General features: G+C 37.4%; 1 protein-coding gene across 6 annotated transcripts in view; it reads right to left on the bottom strand.

Moving 5' to 3' along the window:
* The window catches only part of LOC117228487 (dystrophin), a 654,106-nt gene that overhangs the window by 183,271 nt on the left and 453,739 nt on the right, over window positions 1-17,096 (bottom strand). For all 6 annotated transcript variants that reach the window (XM_076527279.1, XM_076527278.1, XM_076527282.1 and 3 more), the window contains one exon: window positions 12,305-12,449. In XM_076527279.1, coding sequence (XP_076383394.1) covers window positions 12,305-12,449 — 145 coding nt within the window. The remainder of the gene's footprint in view (window positions 1-12,304; window positions 12,450-17,096) is intronic.

Below are 17,096 nucleotides of genomic sequence, written 5' to 3' on the forward strand. Positions count from 1 at the left end.
TTATATATATATTATATATATTATTATATATATATATATATATATATATATATATATATATATATATATGTATTATTATAGTATAGTGGTATACAATAATAGTACATTATTATAAATTATTTACTATAATTTACTTATTATAATTTACTATAATTCTCTATCACCGTTTATTATGGAAATATTAGCAATAATTCAAAAGTAAATGAATCAATGGAAACGAAATGCTACAAATGCTACTATGCGTCATGCGAGACCCGGCCATCGGCCACTATGGCCCGTTATGCGAAAGTTAACCTATAGACTGCTAATAAGTTGCCGTATGGAGTCACTAATATTATATCGTATTTTGTGAAATAAATTGTTCTCTTTCATCTGACTCGACTTTTTCAGAGGAAATATTTAGCGAGAATGATTATTTATGGCATAAATACGTCTACACCAGGGGTGTCAAACTCGCGGCCCGAGATGAACATTTTTGCGGCCCAGTCAATATATCCGACGCAAAGTAAAAATAAAATAGAAATGTGAATTCGAAATTTTGAAAGTAGTCTCGGCCAATCAAATTTCTCCCGAAATAGGGAAGATAGTATCAGAGAAGAGATGTCAAGTATCAGGACGTAAACAATCATTTAACTTTATATATGTTTATTACAATGTACTAGTCAAAATACAAATATTTGTTTCTATGAACATTGATTTTTTTTTTGCGGCCCACCTAAAGTTAAGCATTGTTTATTTAGCCCAAGTTAGCTTTTGAGTTTGACACCCCGGGTCTACACCATCTAACAACATATTAGGTGCCCTAAATATTTTTTCTCTGAAATGTTAGTGACACCGTATGACATCATGCCGACAGTCTAATGGTTAAAGAACGCGTCTACATTGTTTTATTTCGCTGTTAATCGGGACGTAAAGATGAGGGAAGAAACAGGTCAACTGCATAGACGCCACTATCCCCGTCTGTCAACTACGATTAACCGCGTTCGACACGAACATTACTTTCTTTCCGAAAGGCATTCACGTTCTTATATGGCGCATTCCGTTTTATTGTATCGTAATTCGTAAAATTACTCGGCATGAAAAAATTTAATAAATTCTTACAAGTACTGCGAGTACTGAGAGCGTCTCTAAAAATTCTTATTTTTATGAAGAATTTGACGTTTAGTAAAATTTAACATAACATAAGTATAACCAAGAACAGAACATGATATAAAATCTTGTTTATGTATGTAACGATTTATTAAATACAAATGCCTCTTGTAATGTAAATATTGTTTTAATTTATTATTATTTATTATTGGCGCAGCAGTGTCACCATTCGAGTGCAATGTGCTACTTCCTTATTACATCGAATTCCTAATCTGATCGAATCTATCTTTTCAACATAATTCGACACAATTCAACATATAATAATTCTACGCGGAAAATATGTTTCCTCTATGAGAAATATTCAATAAAGGATCAATCCTTTTCGCCTCTAACGTCATTATCTATGCTCGCGAAAAGGATCAGACTTTCTACGAGCGTGGAATTTTCAAGTTGTCAGAGAGACGGCAAAAGGTCATAACGAGCAAAATGGAAAATACATTACAGATTATAAACTTCGTTCCAAGTAAAAACAAATTTTTCATTTCATTGAACAAATCGGCAATTACTTAGTTGCCAAACCAAATACATGATCATAATTTCTTGTGTAACAAGCGACTAAAATTTTGGATTTGAACGCACAAGTAATTATAATCGTAATTACTTACAAAATAAGAACAAAACGTTGGAGAAATTGCAATCTTTTTTCGCTTCGCTTGCATTATGGCAAATCTCGCCAATGCTCGATGTTGCGTCCAGAGACAAGGGCCATAAGAAGGTCCCACCATTGGGGAAACCCTCTCAGGCCCCAACAAGGGTCAAGGCAGACACCCCCCTCCAAGGGGTGATTCGTGCCTCGACCAATAATAAACAATCTACCTCCATCCACGGGTGCTCTTCCACGACTTTCCAGCGTTGGAAGAGCATTCTTCCACCAGCGCTCGCAGAGAGTACAACACAAAAAATAAAGTTCTCTAAGACCACTAGAGACCCTTCCACGTCATTAATTTGCCGTAGGAAGCGCGAATCGAGCGTACAATAGTTCGGTCGCGCATGTACGTTAGGCGACTAATCGAACGTACGGACAAAACACTCGACACATCACCGACTTCGTATTTAACACGTTTAACGGTGTCTAAAGTTTAACCAGGTTACGGATAGAAATTTGTCTCGCCAGTTACAGCGAGAATACTGTCCCCGAGCGTAAATCCGTTCGATATTGAAAGTGCATCGATCGGTCCCAGAAAAATAGGTGCGTTAGGTGCGCGAAATTGTTGCAGTACGCAGGATAGCCCGGCACGCAGCGAATTGTTGCCGGGAAGTTGAGCCGGTCGCGAGATTGCACGAGATGATAAATCGATACTCCGGGCGCCGTGGCACCCACCAAATCGCGAACTCGCTTCGGCCGCCATATTCGCGCGCGAGATCGAAACGGCTCGCGCGAACGTTGCATACGTAAAACGCGCGTTCGCCGTAAACGGGTCGTTGCAGCGGGACCGAACAGCCCGGCGTTACCCTCCGGAGCGCGGCTTTAACGGGAAATGAATCGACCGTGCGATACAGGAACGGGAAAAAAGGAGGTGTGTATCGCGTCGAACGAAACGAGAAATTAGCAGGGAACGACGATTATTATCCCGGGCGAAATAGATTTCAACGAGCCCTCTCGATCGCCCGGAACAACGACTCGGTGTTCCCCCCCTGACGTGGCCGTTCCTGGAAATTGGAATTCACTTTAATTGCCGGCGCTTCGCGAATTATTGGAAATTAGGTGAACGCGGATCGGAACGGGAAGATCGCGTTCCCGGGGAAGTTCTTTGCGCCGCTCTCGACGGTTCACTGTTTACCGCTGGAAACGCCGGTTTTCAATCATTGATCCGCTTCGATATAATTTCGCGAACGCAACTTGTTATCGATCATTCGCTCACACTAGTCGCGCGTCGAATTAACCCTCTATGGGCCCGTGTGACTTTCAAGTCGCAAGCTAATATATCCACGTTTTACCAAATAGTTTTAGTCTTTTTTATATAATTTAGTCTTATAATTTAGTCTTTTTTTATATAAATATACGTCTTAATTATATAATGCCTCTGAAATAACCGATAACAATATTGACGACGGTTGGCTGCACCATCAACCTGAACTGTCAAAATAAATACCTTGCAAGTTGTCTGCAGATAGAAACCAAAGGGACCATCTTGTGCAATTGAGATTATTTGTGCTTTTGTCGGTGTTTACTAAATAGAAAAAAGCGTATATAATAGCTCTGAGTTCGTGTATCACTAACAATTTATTTATTCGCTTTTCAATAATCATTTTGTTACCATTTGTATATGATACAGTTTTGTAACTTTCAGGTTACATTGGGAAATTGTGGTGAATTCGAGTGTATTTAGAATAATAGTTGTGCTTTCTTCTATTTTCAAATTTATATATCAAATATCCAAAATATGGATACAAAATCGTATAAAAATAAAGGAGGAATTAGAATTAGACGCATTAGCGGTAACAGATCCGAAGATTCTTTATTAGATTCTGAGTCCGACGAAGATCGTCCAGTAGCATTTACCAGACGACGCGTAAATATTATCGACAGCGACGATGAATTTAGTACCGAATTATCATCGGATGTGGAAAATCCAGGACCACAAAAAACTATTCGACAACCAGTTCCAAATGCAACGTACATCGATGTTTAACGCCAAATTGAAACTGTTTTATGGAATTTCACGCTTAAGCACTTATGCACAGAAGTGGAAACATTGTGAGCCGTTGTTACCTCAAAGTTACAAATTGAATTAATTGTAATAAAGTTGTTTAAACCGTTAAATATTTTTTTTAACTAGCATATATAGGTTTATAGTAACAGATTTTCCGTTGCACAAATTTTTTCATATTTAAGAGAAAACTCGGCCCATAGAGGGTTAAGGCGCGCTGTTTTTTATTTTATTCTCCACGGAAATTCATTTCCTTCATGCGAATGATAATACAGGATTCTGTGATTACAAATGTCATAAAATGCAGAAAATCCGTTCCCGTGTAATTGCTAGAACACACTGAACGCCGAGCAAAGACTGAGAAATTTCGATGAACAAATGTAAATTTGTTGATAGCCTGGTGTGCGGTGTGTACTTTGTAATAGATAGACAGGTTGCAATTATGTGAATAAATATTTTCCCGGTAAAATGAATATGTAGAGTAGAATGGCAGAAGGGTAGGTGCACGGTGCACGGTGCAAGGTGCACCGTGCAGGATAATACAGATTGTAAAATTCATACTGTATTAAGCTTAATGCCGAGTACGTATATACGGTGTATGGCGCACGACGCGTAGAATACATACATTACAAAATTATATTGTGTATGCTCATAATGTATGCATGTGTATGTTATACATAATGGAGAGTGAATGGTGTACGGAGTTTGCACCCATACACACGCAAAGTATGATGAGGTGTAGACCGCATATATTATATAACGCGTATGCTTGATGTATATTACATGAAGCGCGATATGTGTATCGAATGTACAGAATGTTTATAATGTACGATGATAGTGCATGACGCGCGCACAGAAGGCGTGTTCCGTAATGCGTGGTGTACATCGTGTAATTTGGACATCGCGAAACGCATACCAATATCTCGGTGTAGAGCACAGAACAGATGTTTTCTTCTGCAGAGTGCATGATGTCTTATAGATAGTGCATAATACACCGAACGCATCGCGGTACTGCATGTCGTACAGAGCACTTTACATAATGCATGGAGCATATGATGCACATTACATGATATACGATGCATACCTATTGCATATTGAGTGGTACACATTACACGATGTTCAGCTGCATAGCAAATACCGTGTTTCGTATTGTCGTCTGTTAAACCCCGGAGGCTTCAAACGTTCTCGATTTTTCGGGCGATACGTCTTGAGACAATATCGGTTGCTATGACAGCGCTTTAAACAGAACAGATATTAATATAATAGAAAATAAATAAATAAATATGTATATATATTTATATTTATTATATTATATATATATATATGTTGTAAATTTCGATCGAATTTAACAAGAACTATTGCTTTCAGTTGATTTCTCTGATATATTATATTATTATAATATATTATATTATATATATTATTTATATATATAAATAATACATGTATTTATTTTTCTGTAGACTTTTAAATTCCGACTTAACACATCTGCAATCGCCAGAAAAATTACAAATCAGCAAACAACGAGAAAACACGCTGTAGAAAATGTTAAAACGACTGTTCTAACAGAGAAATCAACTGAAAGCAATAGTTCTTGTTAAATTCGATCGAAATTTGCAACATTGTCTAAGTCAAACGTCTTCAAAACGCGAAAAGCCACAAAATTTCGTCAGAATTGGTCGAAATGATACTTGAGCTTGACACAAAATTGCATCTTGGAATCGACGCAAGGTGCATTTTTTCGGCTCATATTAATCTAAATGGACGAATAAGTGAGTAAAAATGTTTAAATCATCATAATCGCGCGATAAATTGAAAATGCACTGGCGAAAAGCTTACAAATTATTCTCTTCGAATGACAGAAAGGGAATCACCGTATCTTATATCAAGTTCTCTTGAATTAAAAATGAAGCTAAACAATCGCCAAAAATACTGAAAAAACAGCAAAAAACGCTGTAAAAGATTAATAAGGACTGCTCAAAGCAGGAAAAATCAAAGCAAAAATCAAGCAGGAAACAATATTTTCACATTCTACGCGTTGACTGTCAAAAACGAGTCATCTCATGATAGATGCCCAGCATGATGCATCTGTTAAAGGTTCATTACTAACGAAAGAAAGGATTTATTTATTATTTTTCACCTATTATTCTGTATTTATTTAAATATATATATTTATTTATTTATGTTCGCGTCTAGAACAGATTTCTTCAAAAAAGCCTTCGCAGTCAATACGTTAAATTACGAATAACTTACGATCATTATGTACAATGTTTCATAAATTGGGATTTTACGGGTCAGAAACGTTCCTTGTTACAAAAATGATGCTGACTTTGAAGCAAAAAAAGAATCATAAGGCCACTTTTCCATTTTGATAATACTCGGTAAATAATTTTCTGCATACGATTATTTATTAGATAAATTCTGCATAAGATTATTTATTCTGCATTAAGAAGATAAAATTTGCTGCATCCAAATTATTATATGAGCCTACCCGGTTATATGAACCTTTCGTCTCTCGTCGAATGCAATAGAGTTCCATTATATTATCCCTTTCATAGCACCTCTCTCAAAGATCGATGTAACACCTTGCATATTTTTTTCTAGAAACTTTCACTATTTTTTTTCTGTGGAGTAACCAATGCCTATGCTTTCGGTTCGTTTTCGTTCATAATTAACTTCATGTTCATCGAACAAGGTACATCACATATTTCCATTCGAAAGTAAATAAAATAAAAGAACAAGATAAAGTTAAATATAAAGTTAATTATCCCCGAAAACAAATGAAAGGCATAGCAATCGGTCACCCCACAGTAACCGGCTCAACTACCCTACTCCTATGTCTGCGGAGGCCGCAATTTACCGGGTCAGTTGATAAATAATATTCCCCAGTCGAGATAATCTTAAACCATCGCCGTGGCAAGTCCCGTCCCATAATTCGTATAAATGATTACGCAGTGTCGCCCGTTTACTTACAACTATTCGCACTTGTATTAGAACGCCGTTCGCGTAGCCATTCCCGAGAATTCCGGCATTACGCGGACCACTATATTGTTCAACTGCTATACCGTCGCGGAGTTCTGTTGGATTAACTCCTGGTACGGTCATTAGTCGGGTACATTTGCGTCTCTCTTGGGTTTCCTAGCCGGCCGGCGTTAGTTTGTGACTGAAAATTATGCGTCCGCCCCCCGCCGTGAAATATTTTACAGATTACAAAACTCATCAGTTCTTGGTTATCTGACGGTTTCGCAATTTTTTCGGGGCCCTCCAACCTCCCTCGCTGTTCTATCGCTGGGAGACACGTGGGTGGCGAAACGTACATAGATATTGTTTATGTTCATTTATCGCGTACGCTCAAGTTAACCTTAGAACATAACAGATTTTCTCCGTTCTGACTTCCTAGGGCAGGCAGATTTACGCTTTTGCTTGAATTTTGATCAGTATTTTATTAATACTTTATTGTGATACTTTATTAATATTTTATTAATACTGGACACGTAAATAGATGACTTTGTAAAATTTTCTCAAAAATAGCGTTGATTTAATGTAACTGCAAAACTTTAAAACTTTATTATGTTATAATAATAATAATTATTATTACGTTATAATAACTTTATTATGTTAAACGCCATGTATATTATATGGTCCTTTCAAAGTTCTACATTTTATATTCTTCAAGAAACGGAGAAAGCGTTTGGAAATGGAAATAGTAAATGCAAGAATCTAATTTATGGTAATTCGTTATACGGGAGAACGCTATGTGACCGTATACTTTGACGTATCGAATGGCTGGAAAAGCGGTAAAGCGTCGGAGAATTATATGGCGCACGAAATCGCCGGTACAATGGAATCGAAACAAAATCGTAGAGGATCCGATAAACGAATGGGCTCGAGTTACCATCTCGCCGAGAAGCCGGTAAACAATTATATCTAAATACAGCGGAATGAGATTTTCCTGTGCAGTAATGCCGCTGCTTGAGTACTGTTCTCATTCGGAGCGGCTGAGTACGGATATAACGTGCACGTGTTGCAGCTGCATGTTGTCACGTCGCGAACAACAACGACTACGACTACAGCAACGACGACGACGTCGGCGACGACGACGACGACGACGACGACGACGACGATGGCCAAGCAAAAGCATTTCTAGTGGCACCGGGCAAAAGAACCGACAAGGACGCTACACACAACCTTTAAAGAACGATATTTGAATTTCATGCATCGCAGATGCGACATTGGCACATCACGTAAACCCCGAAACTCGCTTATTGTTCGAAACACCTGTACGCGACGACCTTTTTGCCCAGTTTTATTTGCTGCTCGTGTACATCGGCCCGAACTAACTGCTATCGTGCCGAATACATTATGTTTTATCGTCAACATCGTCCAGATAAAAATTGAATTGCGCTCGTTCTCTCCGTGTACAGAATTATTCCTACCTTTTGCTCGGGTCGCGCGCGTGTACGTATAGAAACTGCTCTATACGGTAATTCTAAATTACACACGTGCAAATCGCTTGCGTTTTCTTCTCGAATCTAGACGAACGATCCGATATATGGAGACTTGAAAAATTACTTGCTGTTAGACGAACAGATAGTTTTATATACAGCTTGTTTGCAAAGTGACACAGGAAAGCAAAGCTAAGATACAGTAAAATGGCAAATAATCGCACGAATTTGTTTAGAAATCTAATCGAAAAATACTGTCATCTATTTACTTGTGTGCAATTTTTATCGTCATAATGTAAAGGCTAAGATCAAGTCCGATGCAACGACCGCAACACTATGACCATATGACATTTAGTACGAAAAGTCCAGAAATATTTACGACATTTCTAATCCTTCGCTGAAATGTATGAATCTCTGAATTTTTCTTCAAATTATTTTCTAAAACAGATCATTTAAAATTACCAATAATGTTTGAGGATACAGATAAGCGTACAATGCGATTGAATGTTCGTTTATCTTTTGTGACCCGTGTCACGTAATACACACACGTGATACACAAGTATTCGAAAAGTACTCCGAGACAATTTATTTTCTCTTGCAGTTGACTTTCGGTGACCTTGAATGACCTTCATAATAGTTCGTTGTATTCGTCTCGAAACACTCTATCAGAACGTAAGTAAAAAAACTTACTGTTCTATTTAAAAAAACAGAATTGGCCTTCGTATCTCCTTGACGCCTCCACCTACAGAAAAATGGTTAATACCAGATTATGAGCCCCCCGATACCAAGTAAGTTTGGTCTAATGCATTCTCTCCTATCTTAAAAAACAAGCGAGTTATTCAGCTGACCTGAACTATTTTCAGGTGACCTGTGATATTTTCTATTAAATTTATTTTACATATATTTATATATATATATATATATATATATATATATATATATATATATATATTTATTTTTTATCTTATAAAACTGTCGTATTTAAACAAAATATGAAGAAAGTCGAACATCTAAAATATAATCACAGTAATTTACACACCTTTCGAATACATTGCAACAGCTAACTTCGCTAATAAGAGGCACTGCTACGGCATATTTCACCGAAAGCTACGAAATGATTGCTCACAGTTTCTCTGTACTATCGAACCAACCCGATTAATTGTGAATTTATCCAGACATCATAGCTCTCGAATTTGAATTCTTCCGGTCGGCCGAGCGCGCCGCAAAAACACACAATGTTCAGATAGCAACAGTTCGAAACGCGACGGCCCGATCGATCGGCTTTCGCCCCAAATCCCCGATTTCGAACTCACACCCCGAATTCCTTCGAATCCAGCCTGCGAGCCGACCCATATTCCGACTTATTTTCCAGTCCCGGGTAATTAGCAGTGCCTCGTTCACGGGAGGGTGATCGATACTGTCGCGGCTCGAGTTTATTTATTCGCGCACGTGATCAGCTGACCCGGTTAAACGGGCCGCGGCGGCAGCGAGCTGCCGAAAAACGAGGATCCGTTTCTAAGAACAGTGAAAAACTCCTATCCCCGATTAATAATGGCCGGCGCCGCGGCGGATCGACGAGCGTGGCTCGCGATAAGTGCCGGCGCAGGTGTCGCCTGTCGATGACATCCGTGATCGGGATCGCGTTACATGCACCTTATCATGGCTGTACACTCGCAGGGGTCGGCGCATAAGCGCGCGAGAGCTGTAGCTAGTAACATGCGCGTTCTAATCTGGATTACTCCGAACTAGTCCGTCTTTGTGCGTGGAAACTGGGCCGGCGAGGGTTGCTGCTCAGCCGAAACCTCTTCTCCGAGCCCCTCCAGCTATCGTCGACGCGTGCCCCTCGGTGTCCACGCACACACGATGCACACCTAATTGCGTCATTTTCGTGTAATCCAGTCCATTGCAGTAGGTTACATGGAACGCTGCTAGGTACACGAGCCTATTTGCCTCGGGCAAGATTGCGCAGGCCTGCACGGATACCAAGATTACTTAATGGTCGGAGCACCGATTCTTGAGCGGTTTTGCGAGCCGGATTTCAACGGGCTCAATGGAGTCTGGAGATCTCTCAACGCCGAGGATACTTTTATTTTGCTTCGTTTTCGGCTTTCCAAAGCGTCGTTTTACACTGGGGACCGTGATTGTTATATTTAGATTTTGTGCAAGATAAAACTGTTCGATTTCGAACTGATAATGAACTGAGAATCATTTAACAGTGTTCTCCAAGTTTTTCAATCCTTCGTCCTCGAAGCCGTTTTAATTACGAAATAGCTCTTGATACGATTTAGTGCATTTTATGCACTCGAAATTGAGTCTCGTGACTCATACAACAGTTACAATGGTGAAAATTATTTTCGAATGTGACACAACATTTCTAATTGTGACATTTTCTGCAAGCACAGCTTGGCAGGTATAGTACATTATTTAATGAAATAAACCGAAGTGAAGTGAGAGATTGTTTCGTTCCTTGAAATGTGTAATGAATTGAAAATCATTTAACAGTGTTCTCCAAGTTTTTCGATCCTTCGTCCTCGAAGCCGTTTTAACTCCGAAATAGCTTTTGCAACAACTAAAAGTATTTCCATGTGATACGATTTAGTGCATTTTATGCACCCGAAATATTACATAGTATATTACATTATAATATATAGTACATTATTTAGGCATAGTACATTATTTAATTAATTTAATTTGCTGTTTTGTAATATTTTCTATGTATTGCCCGACGGTGTAGGAGTGTTTTCAGTGAACTCTTTTCCTGCGTTCGTGTTCCATTTTCGTTTCCATGGTTTATTATCATATATATTATACAGGGTGCCCCATAGTTATGTTAACACCCGGAAAGGAGGGATTCCTGAGGTAATTTAAAGTAACTTTTTCCTTAGAGAAAATGCGAGCTGTGGCTTTGTTTACGAGTTATTAACGAAAAACAGTGACCAATGAGAGGCGAGATCAGCTGGTGCAAAGCGGCCAAGTCAACGAGCGGTCGAAGCTCAGTTCCGCTCATTGGCTCGGCCGCCTCTCATTGGTCAGTGTTTTTCGTTAATAACTGGTAAACAAAGCCGCGGATTGCATTTTCTCTAAGGAAAAAGCTACTTCAAATGACCTCATGAACCTATCACTTCCCGCTTGTATAATAATTTTGGGACAGCCTGTATCCAGTGAATTGTTCGTGATAGAATTAATCGTCCCGCGCTTTTTAGGAATAGTTACATAAAATACTTTTGGATAACATTTTACTTCTGTTTGTTCGGAATTTGTCGCGACCAGAGTACGGCGTAAGAAAGAGAGGCGGACCCACGTCATCCCCACTCCTGCAATTTAAAGGTTTACTTCTGATACAGTCCGCCAGGTGCTCTAGTGAATTCTCGTACTATCGGCAAGAGTTTGTATTGTGTGTGCCCATGTTCTACAGCAACGCTATCGTAGTAGCACTATACTTATACAAATGTAACGTAAAAAGGTAACGTATCGATGAGCATCGATGTTACATTAACGCCTCTCGCGGGAGCTCATGAAAGTAAACTTTTAGCATCACAGTAAATTTTGCGATGTGATCACCGCTCCTTCTTACACCGTGAGTCGAAGTAACATCGAATATTTCACTGTGTCGAGAAGGAAGAAATGGATCAATTTTTTATCAGAAGAGCGTCCGAAGGTTAAGCGAAAAATTAACGAAGGCGAAAGAGGCGGCATTTTGTAGAATTACGTTGGATATTGTATTTCACTGGTTTGTTTCCCTTCAAATAATTCTACATTGAATAGTAGACATGACATTATTACAAATGTAACGTAAAAAGGTAACGTATCGACGAGCATCGATGTTTCATTAACAAAGCCGCGGATTGCATTTTCTCTAAGAGAAAAGTTACTTCAAATTACCCCAGGAATCCCTTCTTTCCGGGTGTTAACATAATTATAGGACATCCTGTACATATTATGCGCGACTTTGTGTCATTTTTGACCAAAAAAATCGCGCGCTTTTCCGATCCACCGCGCCAGCAAACAGTTCGAATCTCGATTAACGCACGAAAAGTGCTTACAACATGTACGAAAACTCACCTGTTGTTTTTGCAAGGCGGCCACGTCGCCGCATACAGGACCAAGACCGGTGAGTTCAGTGTCCTTTCTGATCACCCATTCGATGAGCTCGCGCAAAGATAGCAGCAAAGCGTTCCAATGTTCGGTATTGCTCTCCAATCGATTTCTAGAAACAAACGAGCGAACAAATTAGCGAGGATTACAAATTCCACGTTCCGTAAATGATGCAGGAAATCAATTTGCTACGTTCGAAATCTGCTTTAAACTTGAAATCTGTTTGAAATGAATGAAAACCGCATGACATGTACGCAAAATGCGAATCGAATAAATGGTTCATAAAATGAAATGCTCTGCCTATGATACACTATATTAAAGTATCTGAAACGAAACAGGCAATCAAATTAATCAAAGTTACGTACGCAATGTACTTTTGTTGGAACGCGAGCCAATTACGGTGAGATTTTTCAAATAATTAACGCAACGGTGTATCCCAGGGCTGGGAATGATTCGAGTTATTATCCGATATACGAAACTGTGCGGCTCGAACGAACAATCGATACCGTTTTCAAACGCGTGACGGCGCGTTTCCATCCACGGTCACGGGGGTCATCATCCGTTAGACGTGGATTAGAGGCAACGTAGGTGCGAAGGTGGGCTCAGGGGTGGCGAGACTGCCACTGCGACTTATGCATCAGCCGTGAAAACGACGCGGAACGTATTGTCTGGCCGTAAATACTGATAAGGGTTGCGCGCCTCGTCGCCGCGAAGGAATATTTATTCTCCGGAGAAAGTGCAAGAGAGCGAGAAAATGAAAGCGGGGCCGGTGATGAATGGGAAAACGGGACGGAAGATCGCGGGGCCAGGAGAAGGGTGCCGAGCTTCTTGATGGGAAGAGGAGCCGAAAGGCGACATTCGGGTGAACTATGCGAGCCGGGAACGGGAAGGGAATGACAGTAGTCGGCGTAGATCTTGGAGAAGAAGTTTCGAGGAGAAATGGCGCTACAATGTGAAGAGAAAGAGATAATTGCGAAGGAAATAAATGAGAAAGACAGGACGAATCGTCAAAGACTGTCCTGTCCCATGGAATTCATGGAATCGGTGTGTAGCTGCTAGAAAATGAGAAATACTCCGTGCCGCCGGGAAAGGAAACCTTTGTCGCGATCTTTGTTTATGCGAAAAATATGATGGTTTTTTTGTAAAAGAGTATTTTGTAATAGAATTTCAGAAATTTGAACTGTTTAATTGTTAGAAGTACCGAAAAGCCTTGTCGTTTTTATCATGAAATTATAGATAAAAATAATACAAAGAGTAAGTATATTTAATCAATAATATTAATCAACGTCATTTTTTATTTTCTACCTTTGAAGTAGCCTTTGCTATCTCGACATTCTAGAAACGAACTATCACCGCGGAAATTGAAGGATTTGAGTGCAGATACTTTCGAGTAACTTTAATTTTTAGAGAATCAAGTTTATGTCAAGGTTATATATCTTTGTTTATGCGAAAAATATGATGATTTTTTTGTAAAAGAGTATTTTGTAATAGAATTTCAGAAATTTGAACTGTTTAATTGTTAGAAGTACCGAAAAGCCTTGTCGTTTTTATCATGAAATTATAGATAAAAATAATACAAAGAGTAAGTATATTTAGTCAATAATATTAATCAACGTCATTTTTTATTTTCTACCTTTGAAGTAGCCTTTGCTATCTCGACATTCTAGAAACGAACTATCACCGCGGAAATTGAAGGATTTGGGTACAGATACTTTCGAGTAACTTTAATTTTTAGAGAATCAAGGTTATGTCAAGGTTATATATCTTTGTTTATGCGAAAAATATGATGATTTTTTTGTAAAAGAGTATTTTGTAATAGAATTTCAGAAATTTGAACTGTTTAATTGTTAGAAGTACCGAAAGGCCTTGTCGTTTTTATCATAAAATTATAAATTAAAATAATACAAAAAGTAAGTATATTTAATCAATAATATATTAATATTATTGATTAATTTTAAAATAATATTTGATTAATTTTAAAATAACGTTGATTACAACGTCATTTTCTATTTTCTACCTTTGAAGTAGCCTTTGCTATCTCGACATTCTAGAAACGAACTATCACCGCGGAAATTGAAGGATTTGGGTGCAGACACTTTCGAGTAACTTTAATTTTTAGAGGATCATCCGGTGACACATCGTATGGTCTCTGGATGCTCTCATTGTTCCACTTAACTTAACCTAGTTTTATACGTAACTTTTAAACTGTTGGCATTTCTCCGCTAAAAATATAACATTTTTTCCCGGACTATATCTACAGAAATCGGTTCATTATGTCACGTGGAACACTCGAGATTTTATCTGGCTCTGATCGTAGCTAGGCCGGCGGAAATTATAAAATATTTTAATTTTCAGATATGATATTTCTAGAGGTTTCATGTATTTCTAATTACTGTTCTTGATTGAATTTAAATTGCAAAAGTCTTCCGGTAGGGTAGCTTAATACCTGTAGTTTAGATTAGAGTATCTCAGATTATATTTTTCTGTTTAGATAACCTTATTTTATGGTTAGCATTTTTGGGATTGTGATTTTTCTTTTTCTTTTTTTCTTGTATTTTCTGTTCTTTATTGAATGTTTTCCATTATATTTGCTCCTGTTGTATTTATGGCAAAATAACGTCAGCGTGATAGCTTCGAAAACAAAGTTTTTGGCAAGGTTATGTCAAATTATTTGTTGAACGAAGGAACACCAAAATTCAAGTAATTCTCCATCTCACGGATAGGCTAGTTTTAGCCTAATCAAGAAGCTAGTGTTATTTGCTCATGCGTTATTTTCACTTAGCAGTAAGTTATTTACGACGTGGCCACTCATTGGCAAATCTAACAATATAACCTAACCTAACAATATATGCATTAGGTTTCCTAAATATTTCTTCTCACAGATCGAGTTCATGGAAACGGAATTATTCTCTAAAATACGTTACAAAATTAGTGATTTCTAGAGTCATCATATGCTGGCTATTTAAAGGTTAACCCTTTCATGGCCACTGAGAACTATGCTTCTTACCCATTTTTACAACAAATATTTCTACATATTTAATGTTATAATTTAATAAATATTTCTACATATTTAATGTTATAATTTAATAAATATTTCTACATATTTAATGTTATAATTTAATAAATATTTCTACATATTTAGTGTTATAATTTAATAAATATTTCTACATATTTAATGTTATAATTTAATAAATATTTCTACATATTTAATGTTATAATTCAATAAATATTTCTACATATTTAATGTTATAATTTAATAAATATTTCTACATATTTAATGTTACAATTTAATAAATATTTCTACATATTTAATGTTATAATTTAATAAATATTTCTACATATTTAATGTTATAATTTAATAAATATTTCTACATATTTTTAACAAATATTTCTACAGTTGAAATGTGCTGTCATCTTGAAAATTCATATTGTGTTCATGAAAGGATTAAGGAAACGAAGGACAAAGAAAGGGTAGATGGAAGTCGGGAGAGAGAGAGAGAGAGAGAGAGAGAGAGAGAGAGAGAGAAGCTAGGAGAAGCTCCAAACGGGGACCTTTAAGGCCTATCAGAGATAATCGAAGACTATTAAGGACTATAGGAGAACTTTCAGAAGTTTCTCTTGTAATACCTGCGGGCTAAACTTTACTAATACGCATGACCATAGGTTGCTACGACCTTGATAGAATGAAGAGATACACCCCTACAGGGTGTCTAAGAACTCCTGTTACACCTGGAAGGGCGATTCCTGAGGTTATTTGAAGAATTTTCCTCCTTAGCGAAAATGTTCTCCGCGGCTTCGTTAACGAGTTAATTAAAAATAAAAAAAAATAAAAACACGAACCAATCAGAGAATCAGTACTGCGAACGAATTCTGGCATGGCAAATGACGCGTCGCGCTTACTATCGCGCGGAATCGCGTTAGCCGTCCGTGCTCTCTAATTGGTCCATATTTTTCGCCAATAATTCGTTAGCGAAGCGGCGACCAACTTTTTCGCTAAGGAAAAAGTGACTTCAAATTATCTATGGGATCACTGTTTTCTGGGTGCAATGGTACTTCCGGGAATCTTGCATGTGAAATGATTCACAATTTTTAATTTATGGCGTATTCATTAATATCGATATATTCTCATTATGTTCTAAAAGAAACTATTTTAGTATTATTTATATTATTACTATTATTATTAGTAGTTATTATTATTAGTATTATTTATATTATTACTATTTATATTATTTATTATTATATTTTGTATTTTGTATTGTATTTTGTATTCTGCCTTTTATTATTGAATATTATTGAATTTGTCTTGAGTTCGATTGAACCTAACATACACGAAGATGCAATAAATTCACCCCAATTGTCCTTCAGCTTGTAAAAAAAGGGACAATTTCGGAAGAGGGGATACGATTGTTTGACACAGTTGCTGCCGATTGTCGACAACTGTAAAAACGAAGCGCAAGACTCGAATAATCGTATCTCCTCTACCGAAATTGTCCATTTTTGTTTACAAGTTGAAGGACAATTGGGAAGAATTTATTGTACTTCATATGCTGTAGCAGCTAAGTAGTGGTTCTAAATTCAATGCGATGAGTTTTCATTTGCGTTACACGCATATTGTATAACTGTTACTCATTTTGTTTCGTTTGTTTCGCTTTGAAATCTAATATATATATATATATATATATATATATATATATATATTATTTATTATTATTTATATATTATTTATTTATATATTATATATATACGACTGCGAAAGCAA

This window comes from Megalopta genalis, chromosome 18 (genome assembly GCF_051020955.1).
Source record: "Megalopta genalis isolate 19385.01 chromosome 18, iyMegGena1_principal, whole genome shotgun sequence".
In the NCBI taxonomy this organism is placed as follows: domain Eukaryota; kingdom Metazoa; phylum Arthropoda; class Insecta; order Hymenoptera; family Halictidae; genus Megalopta; species Megalopta genalis.